The sequence below is a fragment of the Apis florea genome, unplaced genomic scaffold (genome assembly GCF_048593485.1).
Source record: "Apis florea isolate Af1SG1 unplaced genomic scaffold, ASM4859348v1 contig_2495_pilon, whole genome shotgun sequence".
NCBI lineage: Eukaryota > Metazoa > Arthropoda > Insecta > Hymenoptera > Apidae > Apis > Apis florea.
In genome coordinates this window covers 4,772,246-4,800,220 of record NW_028256595.1, presented here as the reverse complement: position 1 = coordinate 4,800,220, position 27,975 = coordinate 4,772,246, and the positions used below count along the sequence as shown (strand labels likewise).

The 27,975-nt window shown below is 39.8% G+C and overlaps 5 protein-coding genes and 1 long non-coding RNA gene across 8 annotated transcripts in view; 3 read left to right on the top strand and 3 right to left on the bottom strand.

Annotated features, from left to right (window-relative positions):
• Positions 1-442: 442 nt before the first annotated feature.
• Roc1a (Regulator of cullins 1a) lies at positions 443-2,255 on the bottom strand. Of its 2 annotated transcripts, none has more exons than XM_012495607.3 (6): positions 2,079-2,255; positions 1,680-1,824; positions 1,483-1,510; positions 1,244-1,365; positions 1,027-1,112; positions 443-844 (listed from the first exon to the last, which is right to left on the bottom strand). In XM_012495607.3, exons 2-6 carry the CDS (start codon positions 1,770-1,772, stop codon positions 832-834), a joined length of 342 nt encoding a protein of 113 aa, XP_012351061.1. In that variant the 5' UTR covers positions 1,773-1,824; positions 2,079-2,255; the 3' UTR covers positions 443-831. The 2 variants fall into 2 exon arrangements, with proteins under 2 accessions (XP_012351061.1, XP_086762523.1); XM_086906397.1 differs by having other exon boundaries at positions 1,680-1,805; positions 2,079-2,246.
• Positions 2,181-3,106, top strand: lsn (vacuolar-sorting protein SNF8). Its single transcript, XM_012495487.3, has one exon. It carries the CDS (start codon positions 2,181-2,183, stop codon positions 2,934-2,936), a length of 756 nt encoding a protein of 251 aa, XP_012350941.1. The 3' UTR covers positions 2,937-3,106.
• LOC100864655 (uncharacterized) lies at positions 2,992-5,771 on the bottom strand. Its single transcript, XM_012495121.3, has 7 exons — positions 5,375-5,771; positions 5,222-5,297; positions 4,682-5,162; positions 3,628-4,615; positions 3,440-3,568; positions 3,207-3,368; positions 2,992-3,126 (listed from the first exon to the last, which is right to left on the bottom strand). Exons 1-7 carry the CDS (start codon positions 5,407-5,409, stop codon positions 3,099-3,101), a joined length of 1,899 nt encoding a protein of 632 aa, XP_012350575.1. The 5' UTR covers positions 5,410-5,771; the 3' UTR covers positions 2,992-3,098.
• Positions 5,772-5,931: 160 nt separating this feature from the next.
• The window catches only part of LOC100866714 (RIB43A-like with coiled-coils protein 1), a 40,321-nt gene continuing 18,277 nt past the window's right edge, over positions 5,932-27,975 (bottom strand). Inside the window, exons 1-7 of one of the 2 annotated variants that reach the window (XM_003689536.4) lie at positions 8,296-8,954; positions 7,965-8,105; positions 7,690-7,799; positions 7,368-7,608; positions 6,415-6,642; positions 6,156-6,262; positions 5,932-6,095 (exon numbers count right to left, since the gene is read on the bottom strand). In XM_003689536.4, the coding sequence (XP_003689584.3) occupies positions 5,954-6,095; positions 6,156-6,262; positions 6,415-6,642; positions 7,368-7,608; positions 7,690-7,799; positions 7,965-8,105; positions 8,296-8,418 (1,092 nt within the window). In that variant the 5' untranslated portion in view covers positions 8,419-8,954 and the 3' untranslated portion in view covers positions 5,932-5,953. Of the gene's footprint in view, positions 6,096-6,155; positions 6,263-6,414; positions 6,643-7,367; positions 7,609-7,689; positions 7,800-7,964; positions 8,106-8,295; positions 8,955-27,975 lie in introns of those variants that run through there. The other variant, XM_086906393.1, reaches the window with a different exon arrangement.
• On the top strand, positions 9,004-10,590 carry LOC147657861 (uncharacterized). The gene is made up of 2 exons (XR_015291640.1): positions 9,004-9,296; positions 10,156-10,590. It is a non-coding gene; the product is annotated as an uncharacterized LOC147657861 (long non-coding RNA).
• The window catches only part of LOC100866831 (uncharacterized), a 52,587-nt gene continuing 35,528 nt past the window's right edge, over positions 10,917-27,975 (top strand). The window contains exon 1 of the mRNA XM_031915020.2: positions 10,917-12,074. Coding sequence (XP_031770880.2) covers positions 11,720-12,074 — 355 coding nt within the window. The 5' untranslated portion in view covers positions 10,917-11,719. The remainder of the gene's footprint in view (positions 12,075-27,975) is intronic.

The following is a 27,975-nucleotide window of genomic DNA, read 5'->3' as shown; positions in this document are numbered from 1 at the left end:
TTATAATATATAAATATGCTATATATGTAATTTTATATATAAATTTTTCTATATTTAATATATATATATATATGTATATAAGTTTTGTGCAAGCGATATAAAAATATTAAAAAATTTCTCAACCTTATATTATGCGTCTCGATGAAATCGATATCCATTTAAAGTATAAAAATTGCTGATCGAAAGAGTGGATTATACGAGCTTGCTATTCTTGAGAAAAGAGAGGACAAAACTTTTGCTAGACGGTATTTCTTAAAATCAGGTAAGCGGATCATTGGAAAATTCGGCGAAAAAAAAAAATTTCAAGGAAAAATTTATCGATGTATGATACTCCTTTTCTATCCTTTTTAATTCCAAATGATTTTAGATAATTTTTCTGTAAAATTAATGATAATTTTTAATAATATGGTAGAAAAAAATATTCAATGATTCATATGAAATATTATTATTTAATTCATGATATTTCTTTATTTAAGTCCTTAAGACTAAGAATTACATTGTTATATAATGCATAACCGACAAGATAAGAAACTTTCAATAGTTTATAGTTTTTCTGATCCAACTCAATATATATACCATTATAAACTTGATAGTACTGCAATAATGTGGTGCAATAATGTCTTAATCACATTGTGTTTCAAGCGAATTTTTACTTTATTTTCCTCATCTGAAGTGCTGCAAAGACGCTCATAGATATGCCACCGATTTTTTTTTTAATGATAATGTCACAACAAATTATTTACTTGTCTTTTATTCACACATATACTTAAACTTGCATCGGCTTTGGCATTCTGGAGGGTTCGGATATCTGTGGTAGTTGAACACACTCAGCTAATGACCGTATCTAAAACGTAATAAACGTAAAAATAATAATTAAATTATGATTAAATTTAAATATATGAGAAAAAAAAATACACATACTACATATATGAAAATCTTTTGTGCTTCTTCTACAAACACACAAATAATTTTCAAAAGCTTTAAAAAGCCAATAGTGTATTGTTGTATGCTGTAAATTCTACTTACTTTTGGAACTCCCACTCTCGATTGTCAAGTGGACAAACTTGTCGAGTCTTCAACCAACGTGAGATGCAATGGAAATGGAATGCATGCTATGCGAAAAAAAAAATGTCAAAAAATTAAAATAAAAAGTTAAAATATCTTACTTGAGCAATTGACACTAATAATATGTATTAACTTAAATATGTATTAATAAAAAGCTATGATGATAAAAAAATCATACATTGCATACACCCCAAGCTACGGTACATTCTTCACTAGTGGCTGATGCTTGATTTGCTTGGCATTCAATACATAAATCCATTATATGATTACGGCAAATTGCGCAGTTATCTACTACAATATCTGTAAAATAACAAATTAAATAATTATTGATAAATCTTGTGAAAAAAAAATGTATTAAAACAATCATGTTATAATTTACGATATATTATTTATATAATTAAATTCACGATTACATACCCCATGCCCAAAGAGCCACAGCATTCCACTGCAATATAAAATTAAGTATTTTTAATTAAATATTATGTATAAATCACATGAACATAATAATAAAAATGACAATGCAAAAATGAGGTTAGAATGTGAAGATCAACTTCTTAAAATTGAAAGAATTTATACGTGTTTTATAAAATATTTCTTTTAATTCTTTATCTCACCTTTTTTACTTCAAAACGTTTTTTTTCTCCTTTACTACTACTCGAAGTTGGTAAATCACTTTCTTCATCGTCAATTTCCATTGCCGACGCCATATTTAAATTTTGATATCTGAAGCCAACTGACACCTTGTGTAAGACATTCGAACTATGTAAGAAGAAAGATTAAGCGACGAGAAAAATGTAAATTTTTTTTATTAATAAACATTTTGTGCGCGTTATAAATCGTTATATCGTATATTTTTTAGTGTCTCGATTTTGTGTTGAAAAAATATTCAAGAATCAAAACATGTATTATAAGAAAAATATATAGTAGTGTTATTGTATCAATATTAGGTTATGTTTCGTGGAAAAAAATTGACACGGTATCGGTTATACTGAAAAAAATATGACAGTTAGTACCTTAATCATATAAACACTGGATAAAAGCATTTTAATTTTGCATCAGTGTAATTTCTAATCGTATTTTCATAATCCATACTATTGTATAATATATATTGCACGATGAGGCGAAAGGCAGGCGTTGGTGCTATCCAAAAACAAAAGCTGGAGCAAGAAAAATACAAAGATAAGGGAACTGAGATTCAAGAAAATCAATTTGAGCAAATGACAAAACAGATGGAAACTTTTCGTGTGAATCTAGAGGAATTCGCAACAAAATATAAAAATGAAATTAAAAAAAATGCACGTTTTCGGCGGCAATTTACCGAAATGTGTGCATCGATAGGTGTAGATCCTTTAGCCTCAGGTAAAGGATTTTGGTCAGTTCTTGGAATAGGAGACTTTTATTACGAACTTGCTGTTCAAATTGTTGAAGTTTGTATGGCTACAAATTATAAAAATGGTGGATTAATATCATTGGATGAACTTAGAGCAAGATTAATTCAAGCTAGAGGCCGTAGGAAAGAACATCAAGAAATTACGAATGAAGACTTACTAGCTGCAGCTAAAAAATTAAAAATTTTTGGGAATGGATTTTCTATTGTTCCAATTGGAAGAGGCAAACATTTAGTTCAATCTGTACCTGGTGAACTCAGTATGGATCATACTGCCGTACTACAACAAGCTAGTTTATCTGGAAATGCATATGTTTCAAGATCCATGTTATGTAAGGAATTAAAATGGGAATCAGATAGGACACAGAAAGCTTTGGACCATATGGTAAAAGAAGGACTGGCATGGTTAGATGAACAAGGTGAAAATGAAACATTATATTGGTTTCCTAGTTTATTTACAGCTTGCATTGTATCCAAAGAGTAAGCAAAATATTGACTTTATAATGAATAGATAGACAGTGTTTTAAAAGAATAAGATATTTGCAGTATAAAATGTATTTTTAATGTGAATAAATTTACATATTCTTGTAACATATACACAGTTAAACATCCATTATAAATTTCTTGTAAGTAAAGAAAAATATTGTCATCTAATTTCATTTGGCTCATTAATTCTGGAAAAAAGATTATAGATTATAAATTATAGATAATTTAAAATATCTTATTATTACATCAATACAGTAAATATATACACCTTTGTATATCTTGAATTGCATGTTGTGCCAATTGTTGTTTGCAATTTAATAATTCTTTGTGTAATTCATTGTTTTCTTTTTGTAAAGTATTCATCTTTCCCCTTAGTTCCTTAGATTTTCCTTGAAATTTAACTGTCAAAGATTTTGCTTCATCTCTCCATCTAAAATATAAATTAATAAAAAGATATTTTCACTGATTATTTTTTATTCATTAAGTAAAAATTTTGCATACTTTTTACTTAGTTTTTGATGAATTTGAACGTGATTGATTAATTCCTTCGTTTTCCTGTCAAATTTTTCCTGCAGTTTATTCATATGATCTGATAATACAGATTGACAACAATGACATTTATTTTCTACTCTGTAATAAAAATGTTACATATAATATCATTTAATTTGTTATATTTATATAATACTTACGTTATATCAAAACTAGGCTTAGCTTTAATATTATATGGATTTATTTCATTAGCAATGTTATTTTTTAGATTATTTTCTCCTATACAAGTTGCTTTATGAAGATTAATTTCCAATTCCCGAATTTTATTTTCAAGAGAATATTTTTCACTATCTCTTTTTTGTATTTCATATTCAAAATCATGTTTCAATGATTTTAATTGTATTACAAGATTTTCCTTATCATCTAATGTTTTAGCTAACTGATTTTCTAAATCAGAATATTGTTTCATTTTATCCTTATTTTCACCATCAGTTTTTTTTATCTGGTCTTGTATATTAATAGTTTGTTGTTGCTCTAGTCTTTGTAATTTATCATTTGAACTGCCTAATTTATCTTCAAGAATAATAATTTTTTCTTTTAACTGTTTAATTTCCACATCATATTTGTTTTTAGCTATTGTTTCATCATATATTTGTAGTTGAAATTCCATACGTTTTGCTTTTTGTTCATACTCCAATATTTTCACACTAGAATCTCTACGTATTTTATTCAATTCTTCTTCAATAAATTTTAATTCTCTCTGAGCTTTTTCTGTTTCAATAGTTTTTGTCTTTAGTTCCGATTTAAGTTCATTAATCTCTGTTAGATATTTTTTTGTATTTTGTTCAATTTCATCTCTAGTAATTTTATTCAACTCTTGTATTTTTCCATCATATTCATTAGCTATTACATTTAGTCTATGTTCTAATCTAGTTTTCTCTTCCAATACAAGAGCTTCACGATGCGATATCATATCCTTTTCCCTAACTGCAGATTCTATTAATTCAATAGCTTCTGCCATCTTTTTTTTTGTTTCCTTGTCTCTTTCCATCACATTATCAGCATATATTTTAACTTCATTTAATTTTTTTTCCAATTCCAATTTTGTTTGTACTATTTTGTTGGTTTCTGTTTTAGCATAAGCTAAGTCTTGTTTCAATGTTTCTATTGTCAGTTGGTTATTCCTATCTTTTAAAAAATAAAAATAATATCTCTATTTGTTATAATGTATTATAAATATTAAATTTTACTGACCTTTATCTTGAGTATTCATTTGTAGGTTTTTATATTTTTCCAAAAGTTCATCTTTCTCTTTAGTCAAATTATTAATTTTTTCTTTACTTGTTTCATACAATGTTTGATATTTTATGAAATTATCTTTAGCCAGGGCTAGTTTTTCCTCCAACATTTTAATAGCTTCTGAATAACTTTCTTTAATAGCATTAGCTTGTTCTTGATAAAACTTTGTTCCTTTTCCATCTATATGAAGTCCTTTTAATTGGTCCTCTAAGGCACTTATGGTATTCAAGGAAATATGCCAAAGTTGCATAGCTGAATCTTTTTCTGATTCTAATAATACGATACGCTCTTGTAAATTTCCTATTTCTTTTTTATGTGCATCTTGATTATCGCATTCTTCAAAATGAATACGATTTAAAGATTCTTTTATATCATCTACTTTTTGGTTTTCATTTCGTAGAATTTCTAATTCAGCCCGTATATTATGTTGTTCTATCTAAAAATGAATATATAATAAATATATGTAATGTTTACGATATATAATTAATTTTATACCTTGCATAAATGCAAGTCTTGTTTAAGATTTTCCACAAGGACATGTTGTTCTTCGAGTAACATATATTGCTCTGAGCTATTGATAAAAAAAAGTTTATCAAATATATTTAACGTAAATAAAGTAGAGTATAGATATATAACCTTAAAGCTAACCTTCGTTTCTGAGCATCATCGTGTTCTGTCATCATCGTGCATTTTATCTTTACAACGACGGATTTTTTGTAATATTATGTCGTGCTAAGAAACATAATGGAAAATATAGTATCTGTTTAATTTATATTTACAATGTTTTGTGAGATATCTCAAGTAACATTATTCAGACATGACGCGTAAACATCAACATCACTTTTTACCGATAGTGCATAAATGCATGTGCATATTCAACAGGAAGATCGATAATACTACATAAAATTTTAATATCTTATTGTGTATTTAAAGCATTGTAATAAAATCATATATTGAAAGAGTGAATTTAAACGTTTAACGGTAAAATATTTTCCGTTGTAAAATATAAAACATCATATAAACAGATGATATAATACCGACTGACGATGATTCACATAGCAACAAATTGATCATTTACCAATAAATAAATGCTTCAAACAATCAATATTTATGTATAAAAAAAATAAAAATGTAACTACTGAGAAAAAATTAAGAATAAAAAGAATAGAAAAATATATTCATATTGGAAAAATAATTCATTCGTATTATTGCAAAAAAGCTTCGTTTTTAACGAGCGTCTTTATTAAATTGTTCATAAAAAGCTGCGGTTGCTTTATTTTTATAAAGTACGTAATTGAGATAATCCTGATGAGATTTTTGTTGCTCCGCTAATTCCAAATTCTCCCTTGCTATTTTCTTCTTAATTTCCCTGAAATATTAATAAAGATTTATCTCACATTTCACCACGCATGAAAACAAAAGTTTTTACGCTTTCTTCCGATCAATTTCACGTTGGTACGAATCTGCGATCTCGGCTTGGGTATTCATCAATCGATCCCACTCTTCGTCTCTTCGTTTCTCCTCTATTTTCATTTCCTGGAAAAAGAAGTTTTCCTTGAGCGAGCCAAATTTTTTTGTATCCCTGACCGTGCTCTCGCACGGCCATGACAACGATTGGCACCATTTCAACCATCTGCGGTGCATCGTTAAAACCGTGTAAAACAACCGTTCCATCATTCGTCATTTACCTGGATTTCTTTCAGTTGGCGTGCTTGAGCCTCCCTGAAAACCTTAAGCTCGTCCGCAGTCATGCCCTTGTAACGCGAGGCCAACGGTTTGTGCGGTCCATGAATGCTCTCCGCCTGCTCTTTGGCTTCCGTAAGGAAGTCCCCAGTCACGTGATTGTAGATATCCGCCTTCTTCTCCTCCTCCTCTTGAAGGGCTTCGCAGCGGCGACGGTATTCCTGTTCCTCTGCCTATCGTTGGAAGGGGAAAAACGGAGCCGGTCATTCGACTAAAACGTACGTCCAACGGAGCGTGACAACTCGAAAAGAAAAAAAAAAAAGTCAAGGACGGGAACGCGTGGAAAGAGATGGGGAAGCGACTGGATGATCGTTCGCCGTATTATTACCGAGACTCGTGAGTCGATGACGTCACCAAGTTTGCTCATCGACCGTATAGCAGCCTCGCCATCGCTGTAAACGGCGCTCACCTTCGGCGAAGGTTTATGTTAACTGTGTGTGGATCGTGTTCAGGACGCGTTAAGCGGCCGAGTAACAATGATTCGCTCATCGGTACGGTGACACGAGGGCGAATATCATCAGCGACCAGAACAGAACACTCGTATCAAGAATAACGAGATTTTGCTTGCGTTGAACTTTGACATTTCACGGTTCAACGTCATTGGCTCGTTCGTGACAAGAGGCTTACGAGAGGGAGATTTTAAATCAATTAATGCGATGGAGAGTCATCAAGCGTTAATTATCTGAATTTTCACTTTCTCGTCGTGCATCGATACCAACACGCAAACAACTAGGAGCCAGAACGAGGTTTGTGCTGGATCTCTATCCGTGTGAAAAGATTCGATTTTCCTTCATGCATGGAATTGTCAGATAATGAGATTCTTATCTTTTTCTTGCAGTTTCCGAAACATGCAGTTCCCGGATGTTTGATCAAAGGACTATATGGAAGAAAGCCTTACCATGGCTTGATTAAATCGTGCGGTAGCTTCGTTTAACTTTCGACGACAGTCTTCTTCCATCTGAGCTATCTTCATGGCACGCTTGTCTCTGGAGAGGATGGCTGCTTCCTGAGCTTTGTCGAATTCATCCTGTTCGCTCTTGGCGGACAGATGTTCCTGCATTTGTTTCTCGATCCACCACCTCATCTCTTCTTTCTTTGCCTTCAACTTTTCCTTTAAGTCATCCTCTTCGCCTTTTAATCTGTATGGTTTTTAGAAAATTAAATATTTTAACGAAATTAAAATCGGAGAGAAATGGAATCAAAATGATAACAATAATTACAGCTCGCTGAAAGATAGATCGCGATCGTCTTTTTTCGGCAGATCGCATTCCTGGCGTAATTGATATTGCTGCCTATAATGCTCGATCTCTTTGTGGATCTTTCGCCTTTCCTGGAATATCAATCATCGATAAAACGTATAATCCTAGTTTCGCTAAGAAAGAAGAAAAGAACGAACAAAAGTAAAACGGATGAAAGTAAGAATCTTTAATTTGCTAACGATGTTGCAAAAGACGATTAATCATGATCGTTTCCACCAATAATTAATACAATTTACCTCTTCTTGTTGTTTCTCCAACAGCAAACCGATCCTACAACTTTGAAGCAAAATGTTGTCGAGTTCGGATTCTCGGGCTTCTTCCAGTTCACGTTGCTGCTTCTTTTCCTCGACCTGTTTGTCCAAGAATTCCTTGTCTATCTGCGGACAGCACGTTATAAAAAAATTGTTATCGGACGTTTCTCGATAATGAATCACAATACTTATCGTTGTTTCGCGTGCGGATTCTTTTTTATCGTTTCACACGAATGCATTCACACGAATCGATCGTACAACACGCTAACAGATCTACCGATGTCACGAATGAAACACTTTGCCCCATGAGACTTACCCCAATTTTCCTGAATCGTGCATTGAAAATCCGTTCCTTTCTTTCCGCCTCGATCTGCCGCCTGCGCTGAACGGCTGCGGCCAGTTTCAACTCCTCTTTGGTCGCGGTTTGAAACTTCAGCATCGTGCCAAAATTTGATCTACGCGAGGACGAACGTAACCAGAGCCCGAGTGTGAGCTTAGCCACGAAAGCCGCAAGAATCACGTGGAATTCGTTACCATGGAGCGTTTGGACGATAAACGCGTTACTGCCTCGTCGCAAAATTTAACACGATCCCTTTCTCATCGAAATAGAACTCGAGAATTTTATCGATCGAGAAGAATTTTTTTTTTTTTTTTTTTGGCAATTACTTATCCATTTATCTAAATCGATCAATCAATAAGATTAATCGTATTTAATCGAGTTCGAATTCAAGATGATGACAGGCATTTAATTGGCACACATTCGGCCGCTAATTGTTCGATCGAATTGTTAAAGATATTTGCATGAAAGAGTCACGTGAAGAACAGCTGTTGAAAGCGTAAACATGTGTCGTGCTATCTGTTGATTCGGCGAAAGTCATTACGAATGATTCGTGATTTTGCGTATTATCATGGTTCTGTATACGTGTGTATCGATCGATGTAAAGCTCGTAACATACTAGATAACCGTAAGCAATTGCTGCGCGGTTCAGAGAGGAAATAAAAGAACGAATTTAGCCGCCATTCCTTTTATTTCTTTGTGAGGACGTTCGTTTCGCACGACACGATGACTCAGTGACGAGTCGCTTCGTTTTCTTTAACAATGAGAACTCGGTAACGAGAACACGAGTCGAATATATGCATTACACTTGAGAATCGGTGTCGAACATATGGAGAGGAGATCGTCGTTTATTAAATATTCTTGACTCGAGCCGTTTTACGCAAATCGCAAGAAGCTCGAATAAATCGTTGTGAAAGGCAAAGCCTCTTTACTGCTTCCACCTGAATACGATGAAAAGAATATTACGTTGACCGTATGCGGTGAGCATAGATTTTTAAGGAAGTAATCGTTTTATCGATTATCGAGGGTAATTTGCGTCTTCCTATTTCACCGAACATTACGCTATTAATATTCCCGGAAAATGAAAAAAGAAAGGCGATAAACTCGGAGAGATTTCATTATTCTTTAACCGCGAAGACGTAATAGCCGTTGGAAAAACCGAATTATTTATTATTAGTAATAGGCTTATTTCCCTGCTAATTGTTTCTCTATTCGCGATGAATTCTGGTGTTAAGCGTTCCGCTCGACTGCTCGAGCGATTGATATTCTTTTATGCGTCATCGAGCGACAAGCAACACAGTTTTCAAACAATGCAAATCGTTACGAGTTTTTCGCTCTTGTCAGAGCGTATTAAAACGAGCTGCATTCACGAATAATGATTCTAATTGTTCGTCTAATGGGGAAACACGTGCCTTCGGGTGACCTATATCCGGAATATCGAGCCATATGGTAGTAGATTACCAGTATAGATCATAAAAAAGAGATTACGCGAACAAAGTATCTGTCTATGAGATAACACGATACCAAAAATATACGGTAATACTGGATAAACCAATCGTGAAATTCAATTTTGTATCTATGGAAAGAGGGGAAGATATTTGATTAAATTGACTTGTTCTCGTCGATCCAATCTTATGATACAAAAGCTCTTAATGAAACATCTACGAGTTTTGTTTGAATAATCGTTAAATTGAAAATAAATTTGTACTTCCTTGTTTTTCTTTTCAATAATATTGTATATATATATATATATATATAAATAATTGATATTAATTTATGTGGATTTAATGATCATTTGATTTTGAGTGTTGTGCGTCATAAATAAATTTTTTTTTTTAGAGTTAAGAGATTAAGAAACTGGCCTTTTGCGTCTTAAAATAAATTCTTAAAATTCGCATTGAATTTTTCATTAAAACAATCGAAGAACTTTAACCTCCTCAAGAGTTTATTAATTCGTCAGAAAAAGATAATTATTTTTTACTACTTCAATTGTATATTTTGACGGATATTAAACGAAGCAGATAATATTAAAATATATTTTGAAAAGCTTGAGAAAAATATACACATATGTATTCATTACATTTTTTTGTATCTTATGAAAAACATACATGAATCAAACGAAAACGTATATACATATATACGCCATTATTTCTCAAATAAAAATCAAATAAAAAAAAAAACCTACGTTTGATGGTTTGAAAAGAAAAAAATTTCTCTCTTTTAAAAAGTATTATAAACGATTTATAAATAAAAAATAAAAACGTCTACTCACAACATTCGTAAATTCATCAGTCGGAATCATTACATCGGAAAAGAAAAGAAGAAAATAAAATTAATGAAATCAGCGATTCGTTTTAATCTATCGTCGTATCATTCGTTTCTGTAGAGAAGAAATAAGAGGAAAAAAATAATTGCAAAATTGAGCGCAGTATTTAAGAGGAATCAACGCGGAGATTCGCGGAAAAACGCGGTTCAGGTTTTCGCGGTATCCCACACAACCGACCCAGAGAGAAGATGCCCCGAAGCAAGCGAGACTCGACGGCGCCTGCGTGACCATGTGACGCCATTGGCGAACCGGGTAGCTCGTCCGCTAGACATTCAGTCTCGCCTCAGCATCGAACGAGGTTGTGTGTGTTTACGGCGCATATTGCTCGGCAAACCAATATCACGGAAGTAGTCGAAGCCTGAGTTAACTGACGGTTAACGTATTCGAACGTGTAAAAATACGGGATCACGTGACATCCAACGAGTCTTAACGAGAGTTTTATCTCGAAGCTGAGTGCACGAGTTACATTTTCCACGTCGTTCGACTGGAACGGATCGGTCGAAATCGATCGAAACATCGTCAAAGGACGAAAGGTGTGAAACGAGTCCAACGAGATAAAAAGGAAAGAAGAGATCGAAGAGAGAAATAAAAGGGATCGCCGCGAAACTTGTTCCCTCTACCGAGAACTATCGTTTGAACGGACAATTAACACGCGATACACGCGCGTTCCTTCTTTATTTTTTCCTACGTTCACGGAATCAGTCTGTCGTCTGACGATAATCCTCGCGTCCCCTCGTACCGTTCCAATTAACGTTTCAGTGATAAACACGTGTCTCCGGGAGTGTACGAAACGGCAAGAAAGGACGACTAGACAAGCAAATTTGTTCGTTCATGTCTCAGACGATGCCCTTGTCGTTCGACAAGTGACAAGCTCTAACTAAGGGAACATACACGTATACACGTATATATATACATATACATATACATATACATATACATACACGCCACGTATCGGTATATTGGGCTCCGTGAGCATCGCGGAGAGAGTACATGCAACGATCAGGTGCGTTATCGCGTGTGTCGCTTGGTCGTTTCTCTTACTATGCACACTGAGAGGTACCCGATTACTATGAGAGAATGAGCTGCACGGTGAAGATTTCGTGTGGGAAGAACTGGAGCGGATCGCAGCGAAGGATCAACTCCCTCGCGGAGGAAACGACGTGTCCTACGGGTGGAAGTGCGAGCTGCGCCGGCCTAGCGGGCCAACCGACAGCCGTAGTGTCGACCACAGCCACCACGTCTACGTCGACCATTACCAACACCGTCAATCCGAGCACGCTGACCACCAGTAGCCAGAGGCTCGCGCCGTCGCGTCCTGTCAAGTCGATCACCGCTAAAAAAGGGGAGGATACCACGAAACTGCTCAAGTACATCGACGATAACGTCATCGGCAAGAACGGCACGTTCTTCGGACCATTCGGCCGCAGGAAAGGTCAGTGATCAATATAGTCTTTACCCGTACCGCTCCCTCCCTTCAGCCAGCCCTGCTGCCCCTTGCCCCCTCCCCACCAAACCATCAAACTCTCTCTCTCTTTCTATCCTTTCGCGACTTTCTCGTTCTCTCGGTTTCTCTCTTTCTCCCTCCTCCCATGACACGCATCGAATCCACTGTACAAAGAGGCGCGTCTAGCTCGATCCAGGGACTCCTCTCGTTAAGATCGTCGACATCGTTCGATTAACGCAAATACGTTTACGAGCTGTGTGTATCGTATCAATAAAATCGAAGCTTCTCGCAGCTTCGACATAATTCCGACCGTTCACGAGGGTGTCGCTCTCGAACGACTTCCTCTCCGCTTCGTCTCTCTCAAACTTCTCGAGTCTTAAGGGCTTTAGAGTCTGGGTCGTTACACCTAAAATAGCGCGTATATATATATGTACATGCGTTTCGTCGATTCGGGAACAGGATGAGTCTCCCGGTTTTTTCTCGAGCAGGTGCTTCTGCCCCGAAGTCTGTTTCGCTATGCGCTTGGTCTGGTATGAGGGGGATACCTTACGAGTGCACTTGGCATATACCTTTCGTAACACGATACTTCGGGAAGAGCTGCGCGCGGAAACCTCTAGCATGTGCTGCGAGCATGTATCTTCAATTAGGAACATAAGAGCGCGTTGTGGTGCGGTTTGCGGCACCTCTGATCGATATCGCGAGAAAGATCAACTCGGTTTTATCCTCGTGTCGTATCTCTATTGTTGTTAACACGGTCGCGTGTGTGGCGCGTGAAGTCTTTTAAAAGAGATACAATTTCCAGGATTCTTCCTTTTTAAATTATTCCGTTTCTCGTGGAAACAAGGAAACAGAGACAAACGTAAGGACGAGAAGAGACGAGCGTGGACACGAATGAACGAGAACCAGGCTCGATCGCGTACGACGCTTGCATAATTAATTCCCTTCAAGTATTTTGCTTTCGTGCGTTGGAGAGAGGGGGCGGGCAACATAACCGCTCGCTCGTCAACGTAAACACTCGGCCACGGGAACTCGTACACCAACTGTGTTAAATATTCAAAGGCAGAAATGTTTGCGCGTCGTATTATTTTCGGTGTCGTTGGCCCTGCGACCGCGAAGGCCACCCATTTCTTTGGCCTCCATTAAAATTGTCGAGATCCTCTCCTTTCAGTCCGAATCCTCGTCCTGATCTATCCGAATATTGTGGAAAGGCTCCAGTCTAGCGAGACGGAAATCGGCTTCTCTTGCCTTTTTCTTCCGGGCGGCTTCGTAACAATCATGGCGACCAAGTCGTGCTTAGCCGTTTTGATCGAGTCAGCTATATAGTTAGACCCTAAAGCGTAACTCGGGTGTGTCCATCGCATTAGAGAAAAGGAGGGAGAGAAGGAAAAGAGAGAAGGTTCGTCGATGTTCCGGGATCTCGTGCTCACACGCTTCCTGATCGCCGCCCACGGAGGGCCACGTGCGGCGCAAATAAATTGCCAAGCATCGACCATTTTAAACGATTCGCCATTAGATCGTGCCTCGCGTACAACTCGTATATACCCGATCTAATTTTCCTAGCGAAGCATCTTACCGGCTGTCTCTCTAATAATTCTTCGAGTATATACCGACCGATCCGTGTAAACAGTAGATAAACGACCATGTTGCAATTGGCGAGAAAATTGCTGACACGTTCGAGATTCTTCTTTTCGCTCACGAGACTTGCGCGACTAGTTGCGTTGAGAATTTTTTTTTTTTTCCTCCTTTTTTTCTTGTTGAATAACGAACTCGTTAGAAGTTCCAAGAAATCGAATTACCGACTTATTACGAAGATTGATCATCTTTTCATTTAAGCAGTAAGCAAAATATGAGATATTACATGAAGGAGTTTTTATTGATCATCATATCCTGAAATATTTTTTTTCTTCTTTTTTTTTTTGGAAATTATATTTAAATTATATTTATTTAAATTTTCTTGGATATAATATATTTTTTTCCTTCTTTTTTTTTTTTTTTTGGAAATTATATTTATTTGATATATGCATTTGCAATTAACGATATTTACGCGAATAATAATAACGGGTATACAAAATCCAAATCGAGAGTACGTTTAGCTCTTGTTTCAAATCTATTTAGTACAATTATGAAAAATAGAAAATATCTAAAAATATTGCAGAAATACACGACCGATTCTTATTCGAGACGTTTAAAGATCAAATTAGGAACTCGTGGTATCCAAGAAAATTGACATCTAACGCAGGTTAATGACGCTTATTCGCGTCTTGATACAAAAATACTAATAGATCGTGTAATCTATCGAACAATTATCGTCATCTTTGCGCAAACGTGCTCGTCACCGATCGCGGATATCGGCCAAAATCAATCGGGTTAATCCCGTTCGAATAAGTGGCATTATTAACGCTTAATAGCCGGGGAGCGTGGACGAGGCGCGTGATTCACGAAAAAACATGTCGGACGAACGGTCGAAAAACAAGTTTCTCGAGTCGACGGATGGGCCAGATGAGTGGCGATCGCCCAATCTGCCGATGCACCGATTTGTCACGAGAACCGGCGATGCGGCAAGGTTGTACGTTTCATCCATCATGATATAACATTGTACATCGTATATTATTATATCGATGTACTTATTATATACATTTTATACACAGCGTTATAAGTTGTATATCGGCGTGTCTCGAGTAGCGAAATATAAACGTATATAAGGGAGGATCGAAACATCGTAGCCAGGCCGACGAGGATAGATGGAAAGTCGTAATGGCGAACTCGACGTGAGTCACACGTCGCACGAGCGAGGAACGATAGCCGCGAATGCAAGAATACGATAAGAGGCGGCGAGTTTACTACGCGTGAGTAGCGTTATCGAAGTGGACACAGTCAAGGACACACAGTCGTCGATGAGCACCTCGAAAGAAAATGAAAACGAAAGTCCGCTTTTGCCGCATCATCGATGTCGTCATCGCGCGGATATAGCCACGTGTGGATAGTTTCGTCAAGTGCAAGGTCAACCGGTGAGATGCATCGCGAATTTCTTCTCTATTATCCCCTATCCGTGTTTTTCTTACTATAAAATCACGTTGATTTACGTCGAGAATAAAATTTTCGCCTCGCGAGATAAAGATAGTCGTATTCGACACGAATCGTTCCATGTCCTAATTCGCAATTCGTAGTTTGCTCGCGCGAACGAATATTTGTTTATGTTTTTTGGCAGTTTGTTAGACTTGGTATCGGCCGGGAATGTTGGCAGATAAGATAATCGTCGGAACAAATTTCCACGTTGCTCTTATTCGCGTTCTAAAATTTCCACTAGTTTCTCTTCTGTCGCGTTTATCTGTCGAGGAAATGTATAGATATAAAGTAGGAACACTGGATCGATCGTTGGCCGTGTGGAAACGTTCGTAAAAGCGTGACCCAGTTCGTTATGCGTACCGACACCTTGTTGACCTAATTCCAGCCCTTCCGAGGCTGTGTAATAGCGGAGCAACGCCCACGAGCGCCCCTCAACGTGCGCCGTGCGACTTTCCATCGAGATCTTCGTTTGACGAACGTTCCTCTTCCACCGTTTTATCCAACGGAAATCGACCTCGGATGATATCAGAGACAGCCAATCGGCGAGCATCGCTTCATTTTCAATGCAGTTTCGCGTGAACGTAATAAAAGCGGGGAGGGCATAAGGACGGGCATTGTATTAGAAAACAACGGCTCGTATTCATCGTAATTTCGCTTGAACGGATTTGCCTTCTCTTCTGCCTGCTTCCTCTCTCTCTCTCTCTCTTTCTCTCCCTCCCTGCCTTCCCTATTTTTCTTTCCCTCGTACTCGCGTTCAATCCACTCACGAGTCACCAATTTGAAATTCCGCATAGATCGTTCGCGGTTACTTCCGTTGAATAACAATCCCAATCCCCGAGTAATTACGCGACGAATAATACGAGCGATCTATCGATGGAAAATTCACGGATTCATAGATCCTCTCTAATGCCGCGTTGCTTTTTCTTTTTTTTCTTTTATCGTTGGGTTGTTTTGCTCGCCAGCCACGGTGAAAGCGCACGGGTGGAATCAGATAAAACGAGCGGATATTTGCCCGAGATAGAGCATCGAAATCTGTCCGTCCTCTTCCGTCTGACTGTGCCGTTAATCGAGCGGGTTGATTCTACTGGCGGGCATCGCCGCGTTACACGCCGATGAATCTCTAGTATCCGCGGAGTTAATCGCGCAGAGCTGAAAGTCCAACACGGCCGGTGTCGTTGAAAAGTCGCGGGAGCGTGTGGTGGTATCTCGTTCACGCGCCTCCACGATGCCTCCGCTCGCGTGTACGTGTACACGTTCAGAATTCGACTCCGGTTCGAGTCGAAGGAACGGAGAAATCGCGCGATCCCAGATATCACTGTGTTGTCACCGTTTTTTTTTTATATGGAATCATGAGATACTCGTATTTTTTTTCTTTATTTCTTGTTTTTAGTTCTTTGTTTTCTTTCCTTCTCGCTTCATTATTTGCTTCCATTTTATTATTATTGGTATTATTTTTTTCTTCTCTCTTCGTTTTTCTGTTTTCCTTATATTTTCTCGAAAAGATAGAGAAGATCTGCGGCTGGAAAGTCGATCCACGACCTCGATTTTATAATATAACGCGTATCGGTGGTGTAGAATTTTAAAGACACGCGTCGAATTTTGCCGAGTTGCGTTTCGCAGGTCGAACGTATTATATACGTTCTACGCCGTGAAAAAAACGAGAGAGAGAGAGAGAAAGAGAGAAAAAGATTCGTGTTACATCAGAGTTTGCGCGAAACCGTCTCTCTCCTCGAGAGGAAGCGGAGCCAACGCTATCGTTGTACACACATTCTACGCACGTTGTTTTCTCACGGTCTCAAGAATGGCACCTTGACGGACGTCGCTTCGGCTACTATTACGATAAGGTTCCAGCAACGTCGTTATAATAAAATTCAACGTAATTTCTGTGCCATTGATCGTGGTCGAGCGCGGATAGATAGATACACACGGGGATACAGATATCTTTTCCCGATAGATATACATTCGTTCGCATCGACAGATGATGCAAAGAATAGATAATAGCCGCGGTGGAAAACGTTGTATATCATCGCAGTCGCTTTGATAATGCTCGTATCGCGCATTTCCTCGCGCAGCGTAGTTGAATAAGACACGCGAGATAACAATTATGTTTGTTTATAACGAATGCCCCGGGAATACGACCTCAGGTTCCATTACAGCGGATGTCCGATATTACATATCTGGCGCTACTTAAAATAGATATGATGTCACCCGGTTGTGGAAGGATGCGGAATTCAGCGCGCGCATAGCCAGGATTCTTCTCCGTTCTTCCTCCTCCCATCGAGGACAGGTAGGCTGTCCCTTCCCGGAAACGAACCCCTCCCCAACCTTTCGTCGTCGAGTGGAAGAACGAACCATTTTACGAACCATTTTACGAACAGAGAGGGACAAAAGGGGAAAGAAAAGAAGAAAAAAAAAAGATGCACGAGGTGTGGACGATCTTTAAAAATCGGTTGGCCCCGACTCGGAACGAAGCGGGCGAAATCGTTTCACCACACCCATTTGCCGCAATAATTCCACGGAGCGCAGGAAAGTAACTCGGCGTGTCACGGCGTGTAGCGCGGCGCAACGCGCATGCACGGGCGCATTGTCACCGCCGTTTATGCATAATGTCCTTTCGCGGACGACGACGAGGGCGACGACGGCGGAGAGAAAGAATGCGCGAGCAAGCATCGGTCGCCGCGCGTAATCTCGCTGCACTAAGGACGGAATTGGTGACCCGTCGAGAGAGGGAAAGAGAGAGAGAGAGAGATCTACTTTCACAAAAAGGTAAACCGCGAGAGGCACTTGAATTTACGCGTTTCGACGCGTGTCTTCGAGTTTCACCAGCTTTTCGCCAACGTGCGCTGGAAGATATATCCGCTTGGGTAGTAGGGACGGGTTTACCCGACTCAGGCCAAGTCGGTTGGCCGGCCACGGTCGATCGAAGGAGGAGGAGGAGAAGGAGAGCTGCTCGCGTTTCGTTCGAGGGAACGGGACGATCGCGCTCGATAGTCACGGTCCGTGGCCACGATATTCGACATTTTTCGGTTGTCTCTATCGAGGCCTTGACGCGAGAGAGCTGTTGGATACCGCGACATATGTATCGAGGTCACCGCGCATTCTGTAGTAGTCGCGATCCACGGAGGCGCAAAACGGTTTTGCCGAGGCACGAAGATGGGAAATGGGAACGGAAAACGATCGCAATCTATGCGCGTATGTAGGTGATGGATGCGGCGTAGCGACTGCTCCGAGTCCGGTAACGGGATAACGTGAAATCCGGCAGGTCAGCCTCGTCCTCCGACGTCCCGATTTCCTCATAAGGACGCCGCCGAGTCGCGAGCTTTTCAGCGGCGACTTGGTAGAGTTCGTGGAAAGAAGTCGCGCGCCCGTTGGCCAACAATCGTCGCGAAGCGTTTATTCGTAGACGTGACTCAGAAATTCGTGAGAATGGCCGGCGAGAGAGGAGAAATAACAGAGCTCGAACGTTTGCCACGCGGAACCGAGTTTGGGTTAGGTTTGGATTTGGTTCGCGACGTGACGTTCACGCATGCTTCTTTTTTCTTTCTTTCTTTCTTTTTTTTTTTTCTTCTTTTTTTCTTTTCCTTTTTTATTACCGCCCGGTTGTTATTGATTTTATCGCGAAACGATTTAATTGCAGTGACTCGTGTTTATAAATAACATGATAGGAGCGGGCATAGTTGATTTATCGGGGCACGTATACGTCATCTCTTTCGAATATTTGTCGGCTGAACGTAACGAGAAAGCATTCCACGAGTGTTTAATCGTGGAGAGCGGTCAGGATTGGATTTATAGGAACGAACCTACGGGTGAAAACGGAACGTGAAGATATGCATTGGAAATTCAGTTTTCACCAAATTTATGTAGAAAAAGATTCTAGAGACATTCCTAGAGATATTTCTAGAGAGAATACGTAACTCGCTGTTTTTAATATCATTATTTTGCCATCATTATTATATTATATAATATTAGCGTGCCGTATTTCATTATTGATCGTTCTTATCATTTAAATGTTTGTCTGTGATGTCACTTACACGTTATTACTGTGTCGAACTCGCATCGACAGTGAACTGTGTAAACAACGCGCAAAATGTATGTATTAACATAATGTAACAAAAAAATCAGCAAAGTCGAACGAGCGATCACGAGTGTATCTGCAAAATGATTACATACTTTTTTTTTGCTCGAAGATACACAACGACACGTTTGCTTTTCATAACGTATCGTTAAATCAATCCGCGCGAGTTCGATTTATAATTTATCAAAGCCACATACAACGGAGCTGTTCGCGAATTAAGCGATTGGTTGTCATACAGGAATCATACGGGCGTTGATCCTCCTGACCCACGATTATTCAACCACGAAATCAACGATCTTTTTTTCTTCCCCCTCCCCCTCCCTTTTTTCATATATATATATATATATTGCAAAAACATTTTTACGATTAATTAAACGCAATTTACCCGATCCGTTTAATTAAATTTTTTGAAGCTTGCACGACAAGAGTAAAACTTTCAACGGATTAATTCTATCCAATAAAAGCGTGAACTCACAGTCATCTTCTAATTTTAGAATTCACTGTAAACTCTTATAAGCGATGGGAAAAGAGAGAGAGAAAGAAAAAAAAAAGAGCAATTTAGATCCTCGACCAAGATGGATCGATCGATACGTCATATACTTCTAGGAGACGTCCTTTCTAGTTCGAACTTAAATGTTCCTCCACACGTAAGGTTTTATATGTCGAGGACGCTCATTTGGGGGCACAACTGAGCCCATCTGTAAAGAATCCGCATGAATGGAACGAGCACGTTCCTATCGGCTGTTAGTCGCATGATTTCATCGAAACGAACAATCGTAATGATTTTACGCCATCGAACGTAATCGTTAAATATTCCGATCGATCAGCTTTGGAATATTTGACCTTTGCCATCCCATCCGCTCGAGCCATGTTTCGCTTATCGAGCGAATTGGTATATGCGCGCGCGCACGGACCAAGGAAATAGGAGGAAAAAGAAAAAAAAGAAAAAAACTCGAAAGAACTCGACATTATGGAACGGATAGCGAGGCTCGTATGAAATGTAGTTTCTTAAAGGCCGCGAAAGAAACGTCGGTCGGTAGGCGGCGTGCAAAAACATGCGCGCGTACGTGCATTCGTGGAAAAGGAACGAAGAAATGCGGACGGCGGATCGCGGCGCGCATTGCACCGCAAATACATAACGCGATATTGTCACGCGCGGAGTAAAATTCCGTGGTGAACGACGCGTACGTTCCAAACTGTATCGCGTATTCAATGATGCGGCGTTTGGTGCGCCTTTTGAAATACCTCATCGCGTTGACGGGTGTTGATAAATAAATGGACGCGTGGGTGTAAAAAAGCGTGGAAAGGAACGGGCAAAAAAAAAAAATTTCGACGGTTATATAAAACGGTTTTAGGGAAAGAGAATCGAATAAAATAAAAGGTACGCGTGACGGAGAATATTGTTGGAGGAGAAAGAAGAAAAATTCGATAGCTTTTAAATCGTCGACTGCGTGCGCGAGAGATGCGCGCGCATAAGATGCGGAGGATAGAATGGTAAATCGGTCGAGCCTCGGTGGCGAGTTCGGCCGAGATCTCACGAACATTGCCGAACGTTCACCCGCGCGGCGACTGTGCGTAGATCCGATAGATTGTTACGCTCTACTCGGTCTCTGCTTCTCGTGCGTTACGTAACGCCTTTACGCACTACGTAAGCGATGCAGCCGGAAGCGTCGCTATCTAAATTCCGCGGCCTCTAAGGGGAAGCTTCTGCTATCGCGACGCGACCCAGAGATCTAGCTATCTGTTCGTAATTTGTACGTGTGGTTGGGAAGAAAGTTCTTGCCCGGTTATTTTCTCCCCTTCTCTTGTTCGCTTCCAAATCGAAATCGTAGCGAAAAGATGAAACGAGAACGAGAATCTGTTTGCCAATTATATCGGTGATTCATTGCTGTTCGTTTATGTAAAGTTGTTTCTGTCTGGTTCGATTAGTCAGATGGCCGAACGTTGATTCCGATTTATTTTGAAGTAAGCTTTCTCCGTTATTGGATTTCGACCAAATTTTGAATATAAATTCTCATTTCCTTGTATTCCTTAGCGAATAACTATATAGAAGTATTGGACGGTATAGAGGATGTAAATATACTAATTTTTATTCAATTCTTGTAAAGGAGAAATAATGATATTGTAGGCGAAACGTAAGTTGTATCTATTGTAAGATGGTTCTAGAAACTAGGACAAACGTGCCTCCTTCTCGGATTGATAGAAAGAGAGAACGGATTAGATTTGCTCTAGGCTATTCTCCCGTAACGTGATTATTCTTCACGTGTGACAGTGCGAATAGTCATCGTAAAATATTATAAACTCGTCGTTTGTCAAAGACGAGTTGCGTTATAGAAAAATAATCTTTATTAAGCTGTTTGCTTTTTTTTCCTCTCTCTCTCTCTCTCTCTCTCAATATTACATCATTAATATTACGTACAATATTTTTATATATTACACGAAAACAACTTACGAATACTTACTATTCGAACTATCTTCTTAAATTCATGCATATTTAATTGTTATTGCGACTTATGTTAATATATCATTTTTTTGATGAATTATTTATTCGCTATGTTAATAGATTATAAATAAATTAAACATTGCATTTTAAATCGTTAGATCTTCGTAACAGGAAATACGAAGGTACGAAAAACGGCACGGTTCGAAGCCGATACGTACGAACCGTGAACGAACAGACTACCCGTGAAGTCGTACAATAGCATGCACCGGATGCACGTCGAAGTTTCTCCGTTTCGATGAGAACGCATGGTTACATTGGTCGTCGGTGAATGCTCGTTCGTTCGTTATCCGGTGTATTGTCTTTTTTTGTCACATGAAAAACATATATGAAAAAGAAAAAAAAAAAAAAAAGAGAGAAAAAATACTCCATCCATTTTGAGCGAAAATTAAGCACGATATAGCTTCTCATTGTTATTTCTTTGTTGTTTTCGTTGAGATAAAGAGGAACAGCGTGGCAAGTCATCTCGTGATCCTATTCTCGAGAATAATAAAAATACATCTTGAGCAAGAGGGAGATGCTCGAGTTTGTTCTGTGCCATTCTCGGATGAATAGACTCGGTTGATCGATGTAGTCTGAGGTCACGGGGGTACGCGAGAGTACACAACGAGAAAATTGCCGGGCCACGGCGGGATGACACGCCTTTCTCCATGCTCGTTTCCCAGATTCTGTCTCTGACGTCATTATGTGTATCCAAAATGGCCGAACGATGCTAGAACGATCGGTCGAAACGGTGCATTATCGCGGGCGTGGTACGTAAATAGCTACAATGCCGAGAAAGGTACATACGTGTGCATACATTTCGACGATCATTCCCGTCGTGAAAGTATCTTTTAAAATAAAACGCGTATCCACGATCATTCGATCACTTTTTGTTTTTCTCTCTCTTTCTTTGTCGCTCGACTCTCTTTACACCCTGTGCGATAGTTCTTTCTCTCTCTCTCTCTCTCCTCTCTCTCCGTGCTCTTACCTCATTCTCGTTCGTTTCTCTCCCCCCTCAAACTGTTCAGAGAACTTGCGCGTTGTGTACACGTCCACGCGCTGTCCTCTCTTCCCAACGGTAATTCTCTTTTATGAGAACCGGAGGTTGCTCGGGCGTATCGAGGCGACGACAAGTCTCAAGGTCGTGCTATCGATCCGCCACCCTTCGCGATTCTCTTTCTCTCTCCCTTCCTCCTCTCCCTCTCTCTCCACTCCCTGTCCGATTTACTCATCTCTCTCGCTCTCAGAAAGTGTCACGATTTTTTTTTTCTCCCTTTCTTCATCGACCCTTCCTCGACCCTTTCCTCCAGCATAGCCAGTCCTCTTAATGCAACGTGACGTCACCTGTGTATCGATGAACCGACCAACCGCCATGAAACGGGACGAAACTGGTTCCGTTGTAGGCGACATTTACGGGTTAAGATCGTTCGTTGACTTCCCGGCCAGGAGCAGGTAACACGCCTGTTTGATGCATAGTTCCCCGGGAAGGCCGTTTACCGGTAATCAGATCGGATTGTCTCGTGTTACACCCTCGATAAGAAGCGAGCGATTCGCTTTTTACGCGCACGCGCGAGCACCTCGCTCCGGTATTCGCGTTTCGTTCCATCGGCCTTCCTGCCCTTCCCTTTCTCTCTCTCTCTCTCTCTCTCTCTCTCTCTCTCTCTCTCTCTGTCTGTCTCTATCTCTCTGGATCGAATCGAGAGACGCTCGAAAATTCCACGAGGCGAGGGCAGCGACGCGCGTAAATGTTTTATTTTTACTTAGGTTAGATCGAGGTCCATTATTAACGGGCGCGTGGAAAAAGAAGGATAGGAAGGCGCGACACAAAGGTCGACCACTGTTTGCAAAAGAGTCGATAGCGAGATAGCGAACTGATCGAATCGATACTTTTACCATGCAATGGCGCAATAAAAATAATCAGGGATGAATGGTGATTTTTTATTACCGGCCCCGCTGTATATCGGCGCTCTTTCTTTCTTTCTTCAACGAACGATCGAAGCGTTCACCACGAGCGCGCGATTGCTGCAAAAACATTCCTCCGATCGGATAGTTATCTGTGTCAATTATATCTCTCGATTCGCGTGGTTTTCTAGATACTGTCTCCCTACATTACATTACGAGTTATCCTCGATTCTTGGAAAATTTCGCTTGCACGGCCGTGTGCTAGATCTCGTCTACGAAAACCTGGCAACATCTCGATACAAACCAACGCCTATCGAGGAGTCGGTTCCACGAATCGGCCCAAGTTTAATCAGGCCGCTCGCGAATTATACGGTGCTCGATCAATGTAAATCGTGTATCTCGTGATTTCTTTTTTTTTTTTTTTTTTTTTTTTCGTTTTGCGACGCGATAAAAAGAAGAAGAAAACAGGACAGCGAAACGTTTCGTTTCTAAATTATTACGTTACATGCAAGAGATCGAGAGGAGTAGGATCGGCACACGGGTCTGGGTGAAAGTGGTCGAATCAATGTGCCGCATGAGCAACCATGGTCCCTATTACCTATTCGCAGTATCGATCGATCGACTTTCCCGCCTCTTGAAACCGTTGAATTCCAGAAAAATTCCTCGCGGATCTCGTAGCGCTCGTCTCGATCCGACGAAAAAGGACAACGACGATCCGGCCGTTTCACGACTACTCGTCACGGCCGGGCTGATCTCATCTGCCGCTCGTTTCTTTCCGTCACTTTCCCTTCTCGTGTATAAATATTACGAAAGTTCGCGCGGCGCTGGTAAACGGTTGATATCTCCGGAAGGGAAGAAGAGAAGGATTTTTTAGCTGCGAATATGGTGAGAGTGAGGATGCACGATTAGAGTAAAATACACGTGAAATCTATAGTCGCGATTTCGAACGAGAAAGAGGGGAAAGAAAAAAAGGAGAGGAGAAGTCGAGAGAGTTTCACATGGAAATATGTGCAAATAATCTATCGACAAGAGGTTGCCTCTTGAGCACCTCTCTCACGGCTCTCGGTCAACGGGTTAATTTTACATTTTAAATTGCTAAACAGCTGATCACGCTTCTCTTGGCTTTTATACGAACGAGTTTCGCACTTTCGACGATGGATCGAAATTGGAGTAAGAAAGATCGAAATTGGCGCACTGTCAACACCGACGGAGGAAAGTTGGAGATTGAGATTCTCTCTATTGAGATTTGATTCTCGCGTTTTTTTTTCTTCTTCTTCTTCTTCCTTCCTTCCACGTCGTCGTGAAAAATATTCACGTATTTTTAAGAGGTAACGCGAATTGATGAAACATACTCGATGAAATAAAACGATCGATAACGTGCTTTTGTCTCGGGGAAAAATGTTTTCTACTCAGCTTCCTGTTTGTCTGCAATAACATTAACGCGTACACTGTCATACGACATTTTGTCGCATATTATTTGATACCATGTTGACGTTGACTTTGCAGTTTAATCCGCGTAGAAAGAATATTAACGTAGAATTATGATAATCTCGTATCTTCGAGACTCGTATTGTATTTGATCTATTTGACTTTTGAATGGCTCGTATACAAAATACATAACGCATAAACGATAAAATAACTAACGTTCGTGCCAAGTATCGATCGCGATAGTTGCCAAATGATGTTTGTAAAGACCGATTAGGACTATGCGCGCGATTATTATCGGAATTCCACTTCTGTTTTGATCGTTTCGTGGTATGTTAAACACGTTTATTTCTCTTCAGACTTTATTCAACATTTCTACGCACAGTCTTTAATCGATTGGATTCAGAAATTAATCCTTTCTTATTCGTTCTCCTTTTTCAATTTTAAAAAAAAAACACAATTTTAAAAATACACCATTGCATTCTACGTCAAATTTTCCAAAATATAAATTTTGAACCAAAAAAAAAAAAAAAAAAATAATCCACGCTCGTGTAATTATTCCGATGAAATTTTCGAGCAGTCGTTACATTTACATCGTTACATCCGGAGAAAAGGAAAAAAGGAAAAGTGAAAATCGGGTTCGGCCGAGCAAACGTGTTAACAAACGACTGGGATAATGACGCTTGCCGCTCTACAATGTATCAAGATAGGAATAGCGTTCGCATGAAAGTCGAGTTAACGATATTCCAACAGTGGCGCACAGAGATATCGATGAATCGATTATCCTCGCCACTTTTAAAGCGTATAAATAAAGAAGGGTCGGCCTATAGCAGTCTAGATCCCCCTTCGTTAATACACTCGTCGCAAAATAATATAGTTTATCGTGGATAAGTATCATTTCCTCTATTCTTAGCGAGGCAGGAAAGGTGAAGGTAACGGTTGTTTTTTCAAAAAAAAAAACCTTCGCCCGTCACACAGTCTTCTTTACAATCAACGTTTAAACCGTTTGAATCGTCTGAAGTGAATCGATCGATGGGTTCCGCGGAAAAAATCATCACCGATCTTCGCCGTTCTCGATGACGAGTAACGGAAGGCGGGATAACCATCACGGGTAAACATTTGCACAGTCATCCAAAGAGGATCGGCGAGGATCCTTTCGAGACAGATTTTTTTTTCGGCAATAATTGCACGAATGTTATGTTATTACAGGAATATGACATACAGTTGGATAAACGATGTAAATTCCTGTTATTCCTATTCCCCCGACACGCTACGTGAAACGATTTCCATTCGTCGTATTTTTTTGTCGTATCTTTGCTAAAATATCGCGATCGAAATATATTAGAAATTAGGAATCAGTTTTCAAGACTAGAAAATTTAAATGAACGAAAGAAAAAGAAAAATCTCCTTTATAAAATATATAAACATCGTCAAGATCAAGCAATAAGATATACTCTTTGAGATCCCAGATAGAATTCATAAAAATACGATATCGTAAAAACGAATCTTTTCCCCCATTACTCTCGAGCGATTTAATTAAAAACGCGCGAAAAACCGCGCGTGCACCACGAGAGAGCTTTTGCGCGTCTCGATTACGCTTTCTATTTTCATCGAGCGGTTTTTGCGTATAGTCGACCACCGCTAGGCGCGCGTCACGTCGTAAATATTCGGACGCGGTGGCTGAGCGAGAGAGAGAGGAGCGCGATGAAGGAAGCGCGTTCGGTTTTCGAAGAAACGAGGCGGCCGCGTGGCTAACGGTAACGCACGCTCGCGCGGACCGGTTCGCTCTCAAACTCCGCCGAAAATATTTTCGCGCTTAACGCGCGTCCGTGACCCAATACTGTCCGTCAATCACCCCCGATCTTGGGGGGAGGGGGAGGGGAGGATCGAGACGCGTGGCTAACGAGCTCTCCGGATTGCGGGGTGTCGATTAAATTAATCGAGAAGCCAATTAGAATTTGCTACCACTTAAGCCTCTTGACTTAAGCAACTCCCGCATCGAACAGCTATTTGGAGTTTATGCGAATAGCATAATGGTTTGCTTGCGATCAGTTTCGTCGTTGTCGTTGCGCAATTACTGCTTATACAATATTAAACCTACCACGCGCGGTCAAATGACCGTTTTTGAAATTTCCTTTAGAATTTACTGTATCGCCATATGACTTTACAATAGCACAAAATTCGGTGTAGATATAACATCAGATCAGACATTATTGTAGCACCAGAAAAATATTTTGTTTAATCCAATTAGCTGAAATCTCTTTCTATATTAAGATACAAATGTTTTTTTGCAGCGGTCATTTGACCGCTCATGGTAGGAATAGGTATACATGAAATGTCGGTAGATTTAGTGCTGAAAAATTTTGGAACAGTGGAATCATGGTGAAAAGAAAATCTCGAGACTGTATAATAAGATCGTGCGGTGTATCTGTATGATCGATGAGCTTGTCCCGTTGGCCAACTTAGCTAGCTCTCAACAGTACTCGGGTCAGATCGTTTGGTTTCTTTCTTCGCGATAATTGGCGTCACGTTCGTGCTCGAAGACGACGCGATACACGACGGGTACTCATAACTTTGCCCCCCTCGAGAAGAATCTTCGATTGAACGTCGCAGCAAGCGACGTGGAAGGAGGTCAGCCGTGTGAGCGGAAACGGATTATTATTAGAATCGTTGCAGGGGATGGATGATTAGGAGAGACGCCGTGTGATCGTGGTTGGCGCCCTTTCACGAAGGGCGCCATCGCCGCTGCGCTTTTCATTACTCCATTTCCTTTCAATTGGAACTCGTTAAAAGGAGCCGAGCGTTGTCTCGGCGGCTGGCGGCTAAGCTAAATTCGCGTCTTCTTCACCCGTGACGTCAACCGAGAGATATCGTCGACGAGATGGCGGATCAAACGTTGAAAGCGTCCCTCTTTGCCGCACCGTTTCGATGAAAGTTCG